The sequence below is a fragment of the Fragaria vesca genome, unplaced genomic scaffold, assembly GCF_000184155.1.
Source record: "Fragaria vesca subsp. vesca unplaced genomic scaffold, FraVesHawaii_1.0 scf0513160_u, whole genome shotgun sequence".
Taxonomy (NCBI): Eukaryota; Viridiplantae; Streptophyta; class Magnoliopsida; order Rosales; family Rosaceae; genus Fragaria; species Fragaria vesca.
The window spans coordinates 183,451-198,267 of record NW_004443448.1 but is presented as its reverse complement, the minus strand read 5'-3'; the positions used below and the strand labels follow the sequence as shown (position 1 = coordinate 198,267).

The following is a 14,817-nucleotide window of genomic DNA, read 5'->3' as shown; positions in this document are numbered from 1 at the left end:
TCATCGTTGGCGGCGGTGGTAACTGTCGAGCCCTCGTCCTTGTGGTCGGTCAGAGCTTCCACCAATTGGGTCGGGTTCTAATTTGGCTCCGGCAAGTTGATATTTTGAAGAAGTTGAACTTTTTGCCTTGGATGTTGAGCCTGCCATCGTTGATTTGGAATTGGAAGAGAGCAACGCTGGAGAGAGAGACTGGTGAAGCAATACTGGTGAAAAGGTTTGGAATCAGAGAGAGAGAAATCAAAGCCATGGAGGGTGGAGGAGGATGATTTGATTCCAAGGCTGGCCATGCCATAAGATTTGGTGAGTGGCTATATATGATCATCTCGTCCATACACTACCAGGACAAGCACTTTAGCCGATGAAAAAGTTTTGTCGGCCTGTTAGCTTAATTCATCGGCTAAGATCTTAGCCGACGAGCCTTCGTCGGCTATGGTTTCTTCGGGAAAGAGTCGTCGGCGATGACTTTAGCCGACCACACTAGAAGACGTCGTCGGCTATTGTCCCAGAATTTAGCCGACGAATATCTTAAATATTTCGTCGACCATAGTCTGAGACTTTAGCTGACGAAACATTTAAGATATTTGTCAGCTAAAGTATGTAATAAAAAATTTAAAAAAAATAACTATAGCCGACGAAATATAGTCTGTTTCGTCTGCTTTAGAAGGGTTAGCCGACGAAACATGTCATAATTCGTCGGCTAAACCTTATTAAAAAAAATTAAAAATACTATAGCCGACGAATATCTTACATGTTTCGTCGGCTATAAGTCCATTCCAGTAAAAAAAAAACTCGAAATTTCTAAATTACCATTCCAAGCAACCTGCAAAATACACCAAAACAATTCCATATAACCAACAACAAGCACATAAATCTATATAATTGATCAACTACACAAAATTGAAGTTGTTTCCAGAGATTAGAAACACCCTAATCAACATTCCCCTCATATTCCCCTGTTGATAATGTGAGGACAATAAAACTCATTCACTATCCTTAGCTTGAATATGAATAATTTAGCATCTTTTGAAGTATGTCTCCCATTTCTGTTCTACTAGAAAAAGAAGAATAGTGATATGTTATTTTCACCCTATCTACTAGCTAAAATCACCTCAAACTTCTATGTTATGAATTGTAAGCTTCAATTACTTTTTTGCCATAGCGATCTATTGACATTGTTCCGATGTAGTCGATTTCTTCTTCCTGCACACAAAACAAATATCAGAAGATACACTCACATTGCACCCTAGCAAAAGAAAAAAGAAGATGAGGAATACCCGGCAGTGGGAGGCTTCTTAGTCACTTGACTGAGCTTTTTGACGACTTGAGCCTCTAAAAAACACAATATAATAAGCAATAGTGACAAGTAAATTGAACCCAGAAACATGCAACAGATTAATATGAACTCACCCAGATTGTTCCTGATTTTGGCATCAAGGCTACAACTGTGAAAGCTTATGGTTGCCACAGGGACATCCTTTTTGCACCCCTTGCTGCAATTTGTTAGCAACGAATTTGATTAGTCTAACAGATCTGGGTGTATGTTTAATAAGCAAAGCATAAGGTAAATGAAGACGAAAGAGTACCAGCGGGCAAAGGCACTGCCGTCCTTGCCGCGAACAAGAGAAGATCTAGAGGAGGAGTCCTCCGCCGTGGCCTCCACCCTCTTCTTCGACCTTGTTGGGTTCGATTTCATTGACCCACCTCCCATTGCTTCCTATTGCTTTCTCTTGTCTTCTCTTGTCTTCTGAAATAGCATGTATGGAAATACTAGTCTAAACTGCATTATATACAACATCAATTAAATTGTAGATTTCAGTTTGAATTTGGACGAAAACCCAAAGAGGGAAAATTTGGGAATTTGGGATCCCGCCGATTTCTTTTCGAGCGCTGGGTTTAATTATATACCCTATACCTTTAGCCGATGAAATAAAAATTTCGTCGGCTAAACCTGTGAATCTCATCGGCTAAAGTAATGAAATTCGTCGGCTATAGTACTTTTATACATTCGGCACATTGTGATTGTGATGATCAAACTTGAAAAACGAAAATCTGATCGTCAGATTTAACCATCATGATAAAATACATGTATGGGAAAAAATTCAACTTGATCCGACAAGGTTAAGGGCTTGATCCGGACAGTCAATCCGGTAAGTCAAACCCCTAAACGCACGAAAAAGGTCATTGGACCGTCTAAATTACGTATTTTGGCTGGACCTTCAACTGAAAATAATTTCAAATCGATGAGACGCAATAAGTCGTACAAAAATTTTACGGAAAATAACCACAAAAAATAGGGCTACCCATTAAGGGAGAAAGAATGGAAAATTGCATTGACCGCAACTATCGGCACCAAGACTTTACCGGAATACCGTGATTTTTCAACCGTACACGTATTTCACTATTCTGGTCATATCTTATTTCACGACTTTTTTGCATTTGAAGGTTCTACGTATAATTTGTTTTTGAAACGGAACATTTACTTAACACTTCGTAAACAAGTTATACAACATTAATAGGCATGTTGTGATTGTGATGATTAAACTTGAGAAACGAAAATCCGACCGTCAGATCTGACCGTCAGATAAACTACATGTATGGGAAAAAATTCAACTTGATTCGACAAGGTTAAAGGGCTCGATCCGAATGATCAATCCCGTAAGTCAAACCCCTAAACGCACGGAAAAGGTCATTGGACTGTCTAAATTACGTATTTTGGCCGGACCTTCAACTGAAAATAGTTTCAAATCGATGAGATGCAACAAGTCGTATGTTAGGGTATTCGTCGGCTAAGGTTTAGGGTTTAGGGTTTAGCCGACGAAATATTAAGGTATTCATCGGCTAAACTTTTATATAGACGTCGGCTAAAGTTCACAGACTATAGCCGAGGAAAAAATTTCTTTAGCCGACGAAATTTTGACCATAGCCGACTAAAATTTAAATTAGCCGACGAAGGAAAATTTTGTCGGCTAACATGGACTTTAGCCGACGAAAAAATAATTCGACAGCCTGGTTTTTTTATTTTCGTCGGCTAAAGACTTTCTTCTGGTAGTGATAGATTTGTATAACTTGGCAGAGACAGCTGGGATTGACCATAGAAGGAAGAAGCAATTAATAAGCATCAAAGACTAATGGAGAGAGAGAAATCGGAAGCCATGGAGAGTGAAGGAGGATGACGTGGATTGATCTATTTGAGTTGTGTGTGGGGATGGGTATAGATACCCATGAAAATACCGATTATTTGCGCGGGTATTGTCTACCCATTACCCATATACCCATGGGTATTTTGCTGTCATACATTACCCTTTATTTTTACCCATAGGTAATGGGTATACATAAATACCTATACCTATGGGTTTTTATGCCAACCTTAGAGAAAAAGCTTATCACTCACAAAAATATTAGTCGCATATGTAACCGATCATAACTTAGATAATCATAGGCTAGAAGTCACAATTTCACTAAGTGATACTTACGTATCGACTATCATTTGATTTGGTCTAGTGATAGAAATATTTTCTTGTCAATAATCAAGTATATGTTCATGCACCTTATACATGCTTATACAGCTCACTCACTCGTATGAACAACCTCTAGCCAACTGGTTCTGTGGGCGAACGCACCAAGAGTTAACTACTCTCGATTTCCTATCTTTATGGTTAAAAAGCTTATTCTTTCCCGCCCCGAAAGCAATTGCCAATTGGCATAACCCAGCCTCCCCTTGGTTGTCCCAGACGCGTTTCTTACCCTAACCCTCGCTCTGTAAAGCTGCCCAAATTTGGACTCCTCTTCCCATCCCCAACTTACCAAAACACCCCCACCTGCAAACTCGTCCTTTCCTACCTCAGCATACCCTTTTCGTCTTTTCATTACGTGTTTCTATATATAACCCCAGACACAGAGCTCCACTCGGCTTTCTCTTAACTCCAAATCATGAAGCTCCGACCGTGGCTCTCCGCCACATGCTCCTCCCGCACATCCACCGTCTCCGTCCCTCAACCCCAACCCACATACCAAAAACGACATGTCGTGTCGGACGCTAGCAGCTCCTCCGATAACCATGGCAGCTCCTCCAGTAGCGACACCTGCAGCACCAGCCTCCACTCCAACCTCTCCCTCCAGACGCTGCCATCTGTCCCCTCCCTCCAGAAGCTCATCTCCCAACTTGACGCCCCAACCCTCTCCGTCTCCCATCTCTGCTTCACCACTCTCACTCCAAGCCTTTCCTCCCTCCAGATCACCTGCCTCGCCGTCCACCACAACCGCCTCTACACCGCCTCCGGCCACGAAATCAACGTCTACGATTTATCCGACTTCTCTCATCTAGACTCATTCAACGCTCACGATGCCTCCTCCGGCTCCGTTAAGTCCGTCTCCTTTTCCGACTCCAAGGTCTTCACAGCTCACCAGGACTGTAAAATCAAAGTCTGGGAGATCATCCCAGGTAAACGCCACAAGCTCCTCGCCATGCTTCCAACCGTTAACGACCGTTTGCTTCGTTTCGCGCTCCCCAAGAACTACGTCACCATACGCCGTCACGTAAAACGCCTCTGGATCCAGCACGCCGACGCCGTTACCGGCATCGCCGTCAACGATGGACTCGTCTACTCAGTCTCATGGGACAAGAGCTTGAAGATATGGCGGGACTCAAGCCTCCGGTGCGTGGAGTCAGTGAAGGCGCACGAGGACGCCGTGAGCGCGGTTGCGGTGGCGAAAGACGGGACGATCTACACAGGCTCAGCGGACCGGCGTATCCGGGTGTGGGCGAAACCGCAAGACGGGAAGTGCCACGTGTTGGTGGCGACGCTGGAGAAGCATAAATCGGCGGTGAATGCTTTGGCTCTAAACGACGACGGATCGGTGCTGTTTTCGGGTGCTTGTGATCGGTCGATATTGGTGTGGGAGAGAGAGGACAGCGCGAACCACATGGCGGTGACGGGAGCGTTGAGGGGGCATGGGAAAGCGATACTGTGTTTGTTCAACGTCGGGGATTTGCTGCTGAGTGGGTCGGCTGATTGGACGGTGAGGATGTGGAGGCGCGGGGAGGATGGGACTTATTGCTGCTTGGGGGTTTTGGAGGGACACGTGAAACCGGTGAAGGCGGTGGTGGCGGTTACGGGAGAGAGTGGTGGCGATGGCGACGGCGTCGTTAAGGTTGTGAGTGGAAGTTTAGATGGAGTGGTGAAGGTGTGGCATGTGTCGGTTTCGGAGGCGATGAAAGAACGGAAGATGTTATGATTAGTTTCGAGTTTTTGCAAGATATGAGTACTCTGCATGATCTGCAATCATTTTCAGATGGTTTTTGTTTTTGAATATGATTGCTCAGAGTGCTTAATGCTTAGCATATTGTTATTGGATTGTTGATCGGATATTTGAATAGTTTGTAATTGGATGTTGATTAAGATTTTGTTGTTAAAATTAGCAGTCATATGTTACATCTATGTGGCCAGTCCAGATCGATTCCCGTACGTACTGAAATATTGCCCAAAGTTGTAACAATGTTGTATATTTATCTCACGATCTGATAACATATTGAGATCACAATTTGTATCAATTAGAATCGCAAGAATTAACTATCTCATAAAATCTAAACTCGATCTATAACAAAATCAAATAAGATATTTTATCACATAATGATAATTTAGCTCAAAAAAGCAGCGATTGATATACCACAACTTCCGTGATTTAAAAAGTACTAACTTATATATCAAGTAAACAACTCAGATACTACGTACATAAACTCACTAAGTACCTCACGGTTACAAAAGACTATGCTACTAAACCAAATGTATTGGACCAAAAAAATTAACCTTTCAAACCAAAGAATTCCCCTGTGTGATTATAAAATTGATGTCAACAATTTTACTTAGTCTGGTTATGAAGACATTTGTCTCTCGAATTCAACTTCAGCCTCTAAGCTGGTTACAACTTGCATTTGATTAGTTACCAATATAGAACTCCAAACCACAATATATGGCCGGTTCTCTTATTCATACTGTAAATTAGAAAAAAAGTTAAGCTTCCAACCCAGATTTTATATTTGACTAATTGCCTAATCGGAGAAGATTCAAACTCTTAAGTCTTAACCAGATGAAGACAAAGATCCACTTTGTGAATTCACTCATGTGATAATCCGCTTAATCAGCTAAACAAGGCAATTATCTAGTACTTAACAACCAATCCATTGTCCTTCTCCGACTTAATCCTGTGATTATCACACTAATCTATATATCCTACCGCCTCCCAATATTCATTAACTTATTTTCTGGGCTACTGCCAAAACTTCATTTCTGTACAACCTTATCAAGAACAACTACAAGGTGTTTTTTTTTTTTTTTGGGTACAAGAAGAACTACAAGGTTGTGTCTGGTATTATATATTTAGTTGAGATGATGGTGATGTTGAACCGTGAATGCAGATCTAAATTATTGGGAAATATTATATGTGCATGTGGTGTATCTTCTTCCTGTTCATGAACTCATCGCCCAAGCTTGATAGTCAAAAATATTATTCCATGAAATTGGACTGCTGCTTGCTGTTTTTTTCTAATTAGCTACAGAGATGTGAGTGTTTCAGTGACGTGCTGCGACTTATGGATATTATGCTCCTGGAAATAAGTATTAGATTACACCTGATTATTGCATAAATATCGATCTCAGAGAACAAAAAATTAGAGCAAGCTTAGGGTTTTCTATATGTACCTACTCCATTGAGATGGTGACAAGTATATTGATTTCCTATATTCAATTTTGAAAAGGGACTTCCTTCCTACCTCTTAAATGGTATTGCTTATTCAATTATACATGAAAATCATCTTGAGCTAGGAGCTGATCCGGCTCCTTTAGAGGGACTTCCTTCCTACCTCTTAAATGGTATTGCTTATTCAATTATGCATGAAAAGACATAACATCATCTTGAGCTAGGTGCGGATCCGGCTCCTCTAAAGTGATTATCTCTCCAAAGTTATAAATTTCATAAAATTATAGTCACTGAAATCCCTCAATGGTCAGATTGTCACCACATCAGCTTGTTTCACATTTTGAGTTTTTTTTCTCAAACTGATTCAAACCCTGCCTTTATCCCCAACGGCGAAAAGAAAAAAAAACACAGTTCCATACAATCCACAATTCCAGATCATCCTTGAAGAACATGAAGATATAAACCAGATCTTTGAACAACAATAGAGCATGTCTATCAACTGATAAAGGAATATGAAAATAAACTTTTCGTATCCTCCAACCAATTTTCTGCTCAGTGATTTGCATTTTGTTTTCGGCTTGAATTCGATGGGTTGTTACTTTCTTTTGTCAAAATTCATATGGGTTTGCAGTTAGTTTTGTACCTAGTCATTATAAAAGATTTCATATTCCAATCCCAAAACCCATCCATAATTGACTAATCAATGTTGTTTATATTGCCTTGCCTTTCTATTATATTGGCCAAAATCTGAGTTTTCTAATAACCACGTTGGTGTGCGAAGAGGAGTCAAGACGAGCATGTGCCATGGGTCTTGGCTGCAAACAGTCTGCAGTCATGCAAATATGCCAGCAAAGTATGAGAAAGGAGGTGAGGAAGAAGAAGAAGAAGAAGAAGAAGACGGGCTTTTTTTTTTTGATACAAGAAGAACTGAAGAAGACTAACTTTGGTTGCTGGTGTACATGGTTGGTATTTTGATAACGTCGTCCGTTTGAGAGAAAACATCTAAATATAACATTGCATGATGTGTCAACTATCTGACTATAAGATTACTTGAATGATCAGAATTTTATGAACTTCATCTAAAGTTACTGTAGAGGAGCTGAATCCATTGCAAGTGATCAGCTAGTGATCGACGTCGTCTATTCAGATCGTAGTTGGTAACTAATGCAAGACCGACCAGGCAAATCAATACTCCATATTATTGACGACTGAACCCTTGACGCATAGCTCGCAAGCTCTTGCGCAACTTATCACAAAATGAGGTCATTTACAAATTTCAAATATCTACTCAAGTTAAGAAACGTTAATTTGTCGAGATATATATGACATCTTTCTCGGTTAAACATAGATAAGAAAATGTTCGATCTTGGTTATTAGGGTTTAGGGGTCTCATTATGAAAAAATGTCTTACATCTACAGAACATATATACAAATGGATTTGTATACATGGATTGATTTGTTTCAACTTTCAAGCAATATTATTAACACAGAGTTATATCATTGCATCACATTGGGGACAAGATTAAGTTAGTACATTGGACATATTATAATTAACTTGCACGTTATTATACTAACTAGTGAAGTTTTAAAACTGTAATGGTGGTTGGACGATTTTGTTTTACACGCAATCCATATAATCTTAGCTTCATGCATATATACGAGTGGCCATTTTATTAATTAGTGTAGTTCATCAATCTCAGTTTAGTCTTGTCTTGATATCAAGTTATAAACATTAGTTTTCTTCATGTACACTATTACCAGACACCCTAATGGCCTAATTGTAAGTATTTTATTGTTCAATCCAAATTAAAAATAACTTGGTTACAAAATTAAGAATCTAAACAATAGAAGGCAACCCATAATTTGTACTGGGTTTGATTGAAACTAATGACATTAGCATATTTAATCGACTAATGTTGCTGAAGTCTTGATTAATTGGATTTATGTGATTGGGACCTGGGATAAGTAACCTGCATTATATCGATCATCAGTAGGTACAGCTTGCTCTTTAAAACAAGCTATATTGATCCAAAGTTTATATCTTCCTCCTCAACATATTGCTTGGGGTGTCGTCACTACAAGACAATCACTCAAATATATAAATAGGGAGCCCATCTAGTGAGGACTTTTAAGTTGAAGACTTTTCGGTTTATGGTTTAAAAAACTCATTTTTCAATCATATTTTGACATCTCATCTATTCAGTTTTTAGGTTTATATGAGTAGATTATTTATACAAATTTTCAGCAAAATTGGTGTTAATTTGTTAAGATAATAAACTATATCAAATTAATGGATGAACAAAATATATCAAATATGAACCGTTCAAGTTCATAATTGATAAATCACACTTATAAATGTCTTAACAATTTTCAATATAGCTGAAAATTTAGATAAATGATTTACTCATAAATACCTATAAACTGAATAGTCAAGATATGTATATAAGATCGAAAGGTGGGACAAGCCGACAAGTCCTCAACTTAAGAGTCCTCGGGCTTCCTATATAAATATATAACCAAAATCTGTGATGTCTTGCTTCAGAATAATCCAGCAGATCGACAAACCCTAGAAACTTTCAATAACATTTGCATATATTTTGGTAGTAGCTTAGCTATGGTGCACCATTAGTATCGATCGTATATCGAGCTCATGCTTTGACTACTATGCATCACAGAATTCGTAGCTAGTTTACAATTCAACTTGCTCGTTCAAATTGCCAACTTGTTCATCACCTGCAAATCGATTCAATACTTTCTATCACATTATTTGTTGTCCATAAAATTTAACGTATGGTTGCATATATTATACGCAGGCTTGGGGTAGATCGATGATGGTAGGGATAACGAAATAAATCGTCGTTTTCAGGACCCTTATCTCTTATATATGAAGCTATCCACATGCAGCAGGCATAAGGTCCCAACTCCAAGCAGGCTGCTTTACTTCTGGGTATGTCCTAGTTCTTTAGAGTCACACCGTAACAGTCTCTTTCAAGGAAAGCATTTGATCGTGTGCTGTCTTCAACAATATCTCCATATTGATGTGAAGCAAAGCACATGATTTTGATGTACATATCAAAGGTCAAACCAAATTGGCCTGTCCCCTTTGATATGATTCAACTAAAAATCGTTTAATTTGTAGTTAATCTGTTATGAATTATAGAGACGTTCTGAATCTATATGTACGTGTGAGGAAAAAGAAAAGAGAAAAAAAAAAAATAATACGTGTCTCTGTATCCACCGAAGGTCGAGAGTCTCAGGGTCTTCATTCATTTTCGCTTTTTTATATTTAGGCAAAATTGGCACAGTGAAGCATCAAGCCCCTATAGCTCAGTGGTAGAGCGTCAGTCTTGTAAACTGAAGGTCTGTAGTTCGATCCTGCATGGGGGCAGTTTATTTTTTATTTTTTGTTTTTCTTATATTGCAAAATTTATTGGCTAGAAGAAGTTTTTTAACTGAAATGTGAGCGAAAGTTTCACAGCTATGACATTATCCTCATGCCTTTGAACTTTCAAATGGTGTTAATTAGCAGTCAAATTGGAAGAGAGAGGTACATGTAAATATAATCTTCTTTTTTTTCGATCAAGAAAGAAAAAAAACACATAAACAAAGCTACAAACAAAACCCTCGACTACATCCACCTCCAAACTGATCCAACAAAGGCAGAGTGAATCGAGCAGGAAAATTGGAAAAAACGAATAGAAACATAAGAGATAGAATCGTTACTTCGTTACATTAAGTCATTAACTATTGATCAAATGATTTGAGTTATGGGCTAAGACGTAACTTATTTCAACTTGAACTTGAGATGACATACTTACTTAAAATACAACCTAACTCTTCTCTAAAATTTCAACCGCATTCTTAGTTTCTTACCAAACATGAGATGAAGAAGTATAATGATTAAAGACTCCCCGAGACCCCAACCAATTGCACACTTCCAACCATAAACTTACTTCTTCACTATTTTATTTGGAAAAAAAAAAAACAATGAAAAAGAAAACAGTTGCAAATTCCCATCTGCCCAGTCTAACTCCAGCCCATTGCATCGTTTCACATCTGCAGAAAGCCCAGACCCACAAAAGTGTGAGCCGCTGGTTTCAATGGCACCTTCGTTATATTACCACACCAAAAGGGCTCTCTCGTATTATCCAAACCCTCTGCATTTCTCTATATAGCCTCACACTAGACCCCTAAACCCCATCGCCGCTCTTCTCCCCTCTAACCAAGCATCTGCATTTTCTTGTGTTAGATATTTAGGATTAGAATAGCTCTTCGGTTTTATAATTGTTACAGGGTCTTAGAGTCTGATTCAAGTTTTTTGGGTCGCTTTCGATAGGCGTTACGTTCATCGGCTGGTCTATAAATCCAGAGGGACGTGTCAACGGAAGCGTACATTGATCTTCGATCCATAACCCAATTTTCTCAAAACTGGCTACGCATCATTGGTCGTAGTCTGGTTTATTTCTCGTTGGGTTGAGGTCGTGACATTTTTCATCAATTTTGTTTTTCTGTGTTTGATATCATTGTTGCTTTATTATGGTGAACTCCCTGTTAATTTCGATTGGTTGGGGATGTTCAAGTTTCCAAAGCATAGAGTGAACTTTTCACCAGTATTAAACAGCACCGTGCATATTTGCTTGCACTGTGTTACCTGTCTCCTGGTACATGTTTTGTCTTCATCACCCAGTTTTTCAAGTTCTTGAACAGTTGTACTGTAATTCTGATATTTGGTTTTGCATATTGTAGTGTGCAGTGATGATGCTAATTTGTGGACTAGAGTTTATGATCTGGGTTCTTCGCCCAGAAGTTGATTACAAACCCTTGGCTGTCTGAGCACCCATATCCAATTTTCAAAGGCACTTTCCTAATCCTAATATCTCTGTTTTTATATGTTGGTGATTTATTAATTTTGACTTGTGTGATTGTTTTGCTAAATGGGGCTTATGATGAAAATTTTAATTATCTTAGCGGATTTCAGTGAGATCTTAGTGTCAATGATCTGATTGTTACATACACTGAAGCCCAAATTTGTTTTTGCTTCTTACTTTTAAAAGATTTAAAACAACTCTTTGCAACCGTATGGAAGTGGACTAGGACATGTTCAGATTTAATTAAACAGACATGTTCTGTAATGAAATCAATGGCAATATCGCATTGTCAATCTAAACGACCAGTAATGATAAAAGAACAGAGAGCCATGATAGAACATTCGATAACAAAACGGTGATTCATATTATCTAGAAGGAAAACGAATACTGAAATTTTATTTAATCGTAATATATCCATGTAAATATGGAATTGTAACAAGAAGCAAAAAACACACACAACAGACCTAGGCTCCTTTACCAAAAGAGATAAGGACCTTCAGATGTCTAATTTATTGGCATAGTAGTATAGTAGAAGCTGTGACAGCTGCTAGTTTATGATAAATTTCAAAGCAATGCATCTTTGCAATGAATCGTGGCTGGTGTTGTTGTTGATCTACCTCAGTCAGTGCAGCAGCGGAACATGGCATACCTCTCCATGATACGACCACATTCTGAGCAGGACACAGTCTCAGGCATGATGCCGGTTGCAGGCAGTATGAGATTGGTGCAGTGATGTGGGGCGTCCCTGTATACCCCAGTAAGATATTCGTTTAGTGCAGGTGTAAACCCTACCTCATCGTGCTTAGGTTTCCAAATCTTGAAGTCGTTCAAGCTCTTTGACATGTGCTCCCCATTAGCTTTAGCCATTTCTGATGAAGGAAGCGCGATCAGTGCCCACCCTCGGTCCGTAGAACCGAAGCTCAGCAGGGACACGATCCCCTGCATTATGATGTCGTTTTTTATGTTATGGTCTGTGAAGTTAGCCTTGGAGAGCTCACTCATAAGCTGTCCTTTGGACTGCCACATGCTCTCAAGACGAACCCAGAAGAACCAAATGAGGTTCGAGTCGATGGTGTGGCTCAGCTTCTCCTCCTTAATGACGCGGATGATGTCTTTGACCACTCGCTCCTTCTGCTTGCTTTTGCCAAGATAGAGCAACTCTAACTGGATACCAGCTTCCAAGGCCACATTTTTTGCAGTCCTTGTGAAGTTTCGGATCCAGTTAATGTCTTCCCCTCCATACAAGCAAATGTACTTCCTTTCTGCAATCTGTAAACGAAACAAAGTATGTAACAAAATCTCTAAAATGCACAGCAGCTTAATATATATGTGAATTGTCAAGTTTTACGTACCCAGTTAAGTAAGGTTTGATCAATAGCATCTGCCAAAAGCTCAATCCTCCAGGTCTCTTCTTCCCAGAGCAATCTCTCTCTGTTGCTTGTGAATGGGTATGCTGCGCTTCCGAAAACACACATCATGTGAACAGCATTGGTGTGCACTATTTTGCCTTGAGGGTCCATCACCACAAGCAGAGGCTTCTTCACAAAGTTCCATTTCCTCTTGTCCTTAATGTACTTCACCACAATCGGAGACACAAACGAAGGGTGGTACACACTGTACCATTCCATGCCATTTCTAATCTCCTCAAACTGAAGCAGCTTAGCTTCAGTCCAGTTGTCCACAATTGGAACCCAGACAATCTCATACTGGCTCTCCGCCCTTGTTGGGAACTGGCGTTTCTCCGAGTACATTTGATGAGCAATTATGTACTCATTTTCCTGGCCGATGTCCAGGTCTGAAATCATCAGTATCACCACCTTCCTCCTCAGCACATCAATGTCCACCTGTTACAGTTCTTCAGTTAATTAGGACATAGAATGAGGATAGGTAGATACAAATGGACATATTTAAGTTATTTATTTGTTTGGGGATAGAGGAGAAATTGATTGAGATTTCAAAACAAACCCTCTTCTTGTTGTAGCCATCAAAGAGTGCAGGTTGGTCATCCTTGTAAAACAAAACCCTCAATGGCTTGCTGTTATCAATATGTGGTGACTCTAAGATGCGTTCAATTGCAGCGAATGCTTCTTCATCTCTGTACTTCCCTGCATTTCACCATTACAATATAATTTGTTAGGTACAAGAGATTGGAATTCTGACACTTGGAACATCTGATTAGCTAAGACTCACGAGTGAGTTCATGGAGTCTGTTTAGGTTATCCTCAAGATGTTTGTATATGCTTTCGAGCTTGTGTGCCAAGGATGATAGTTCCCATGCCTCTGTTACGTACCTATGAGAAATCAAATACAATGAAATCAAGTAACGAATGTATCATTGTCAAATTTGTACTACTGATGTAGACATAGATGAACTTACTCCGGATCAGAGCCGGTGATCCCTAAAAGCTGTGATGCAAGAATGACTATACTCCGGATAGTCCAGTAAACAGCACTGGGGATATGATTAGTGGGAGTTGTGGCTTTGATTTCAGTGGCTAAGTGTGGGTCGTGGTAAATGTCCTGCAAGTGAACAATGATTCGGGTCACCTTCAGCACGGCATTAACCAGATTGTTGTACACCTCAAACTTTGCTTTCAAACTAGTCCCTGATCGTTCTAGTATCTCTTGCATTTGCTTCAGTTGTCCAATGGCTTTGGCCAGTGGGTTGCTGGTGAAAAGCTGAGCCACAAGCCAAAATTCACCATCTTTGATTGCAAAAGATGCCAAGGCAAGCACCACCTTTTCATCCCAATCGTAGTGCTGTACCCTCTCTAAAATGTCCATGGTGGTCTTGTTTGCGTCTACTCCTGATAGCGACTTACATTGTATCTGCATGTCAAGGTGGAAATCAATCAATAAAGAGTAATAACATATGCTACACTAACTAGTACCACTAGTTCTTGTTCTTCTTGTGTGAAAGATCGACGCGGTAAAGCGAATATGGTATATAAACAATTTTATTGAATGCAGAGTTGCAGACCTCGCAGGAAATTTCATTCAGAACGCTGTTTGGAACGTCGAGGTTGTCGTGGAGGGCACTCAGGCTGGCATGGATGGCCCTCTCATGTTCCAGACTATCCACTTGTGCAGTTGCAGGTACAAGAACTCCCTAAGACAAAAAAAAAAAAAAAAAAAATTAAGCATAGTTGATAAACTCACAAGCAACCTCGCAGTCTAAACTGGTTGATAAATCATTTATGTATAGTTACATATATAAACCTTCATCCGCATTGAAGAGCTCAAGTGAAAATAC

At 39.6% G+C, this 14,817-nt stretch overlaps 2 protein-coding genes and 1 non-coding gene across 3 annotated transcripts; 2 read left to right on the top strand and 1 right to left on the bottom strand.

Moving 5' to 3' along the window:
• The first annotated feature begins 3,930 nt into the window (after positions 1–3,930).
• Positions 3,931–5,241, top strand: LOC101308342 (uncharacterized WD repeat-containing protein alr3466-like). The gene has a single exon (XM_004309951.1). The coding sequence runs from the start codon at positions 3,931–3,933 to the stop codon at positions 5,233–5,235; it is 1,305 nt and encodes a 434-aa protein (XP_004309999.1). The 3' UTR covers positions 5,236–5,241.
• A 4,771-nt stretch (positions 5,242–10,012) lies between these two features.
• On the top strand, positions 10,013–10,084 carry TRNAT-UGU. The gene has a single exon. It is a non-coding gene; the product is annotated as a tRNA-Thr (tRNA).
• Positions 10,085–11,738: 1,654 nt separating this feature from the next.
• On the bottom strand, positions 11,739–14,379 carry LOC101307854. Its single transcript, XM_004309950.1, has 5 exons — positions 13,942–14,379; positions 13,755–13,855; positions 13,530–13,669; positions 12,917–13,408; positions 11,739–12,833 (listed from the first exon to the last, which is right to left on the bottom strand). Exons 1-5 carry the CDS (start codon positions 14,346–14,348, stop codon positions 12,183–12,185), a joined length of 1,791 nt encoding a protein of 596 aa, XP_004309998.1. The 5' UTR covers positions 14,349–14,379; the 3' UTR covers positions 11,739–12,182.
• Positions 14,380–14,817: the final 438 nt, after the last annotated feature.

Coding starts and splice junctions, on each gene's coding strand:
- LOC101308342 (XM_004309951.1), top strand. CDS start 3,931: ATGAAGCTCCGACCGTGGCTCTCCGCCACATGCTCCTCCCGCACATCC.
- LOC101307854 (XM_004309950.1), bottom strand. CDS start 14,348: ATGGACATTTTAGAGAGGGTACAGCACTACGATTGGGATGAAAAGGTG. Junction 13,856..13,941: donor ATCACCGGCTCTGATCCGGA/GTAAGTTCATCT, acceptor GATTTCTCATAG/GTACGTAACAGAGGCATGGG. Junction 12,834..12,916: donor ATCAAACCTTACTTAACTGG/GTACGTAAAACT, acceptor TTTCGTTTACAG/ATTGCAGAAAGGAAGTACAT.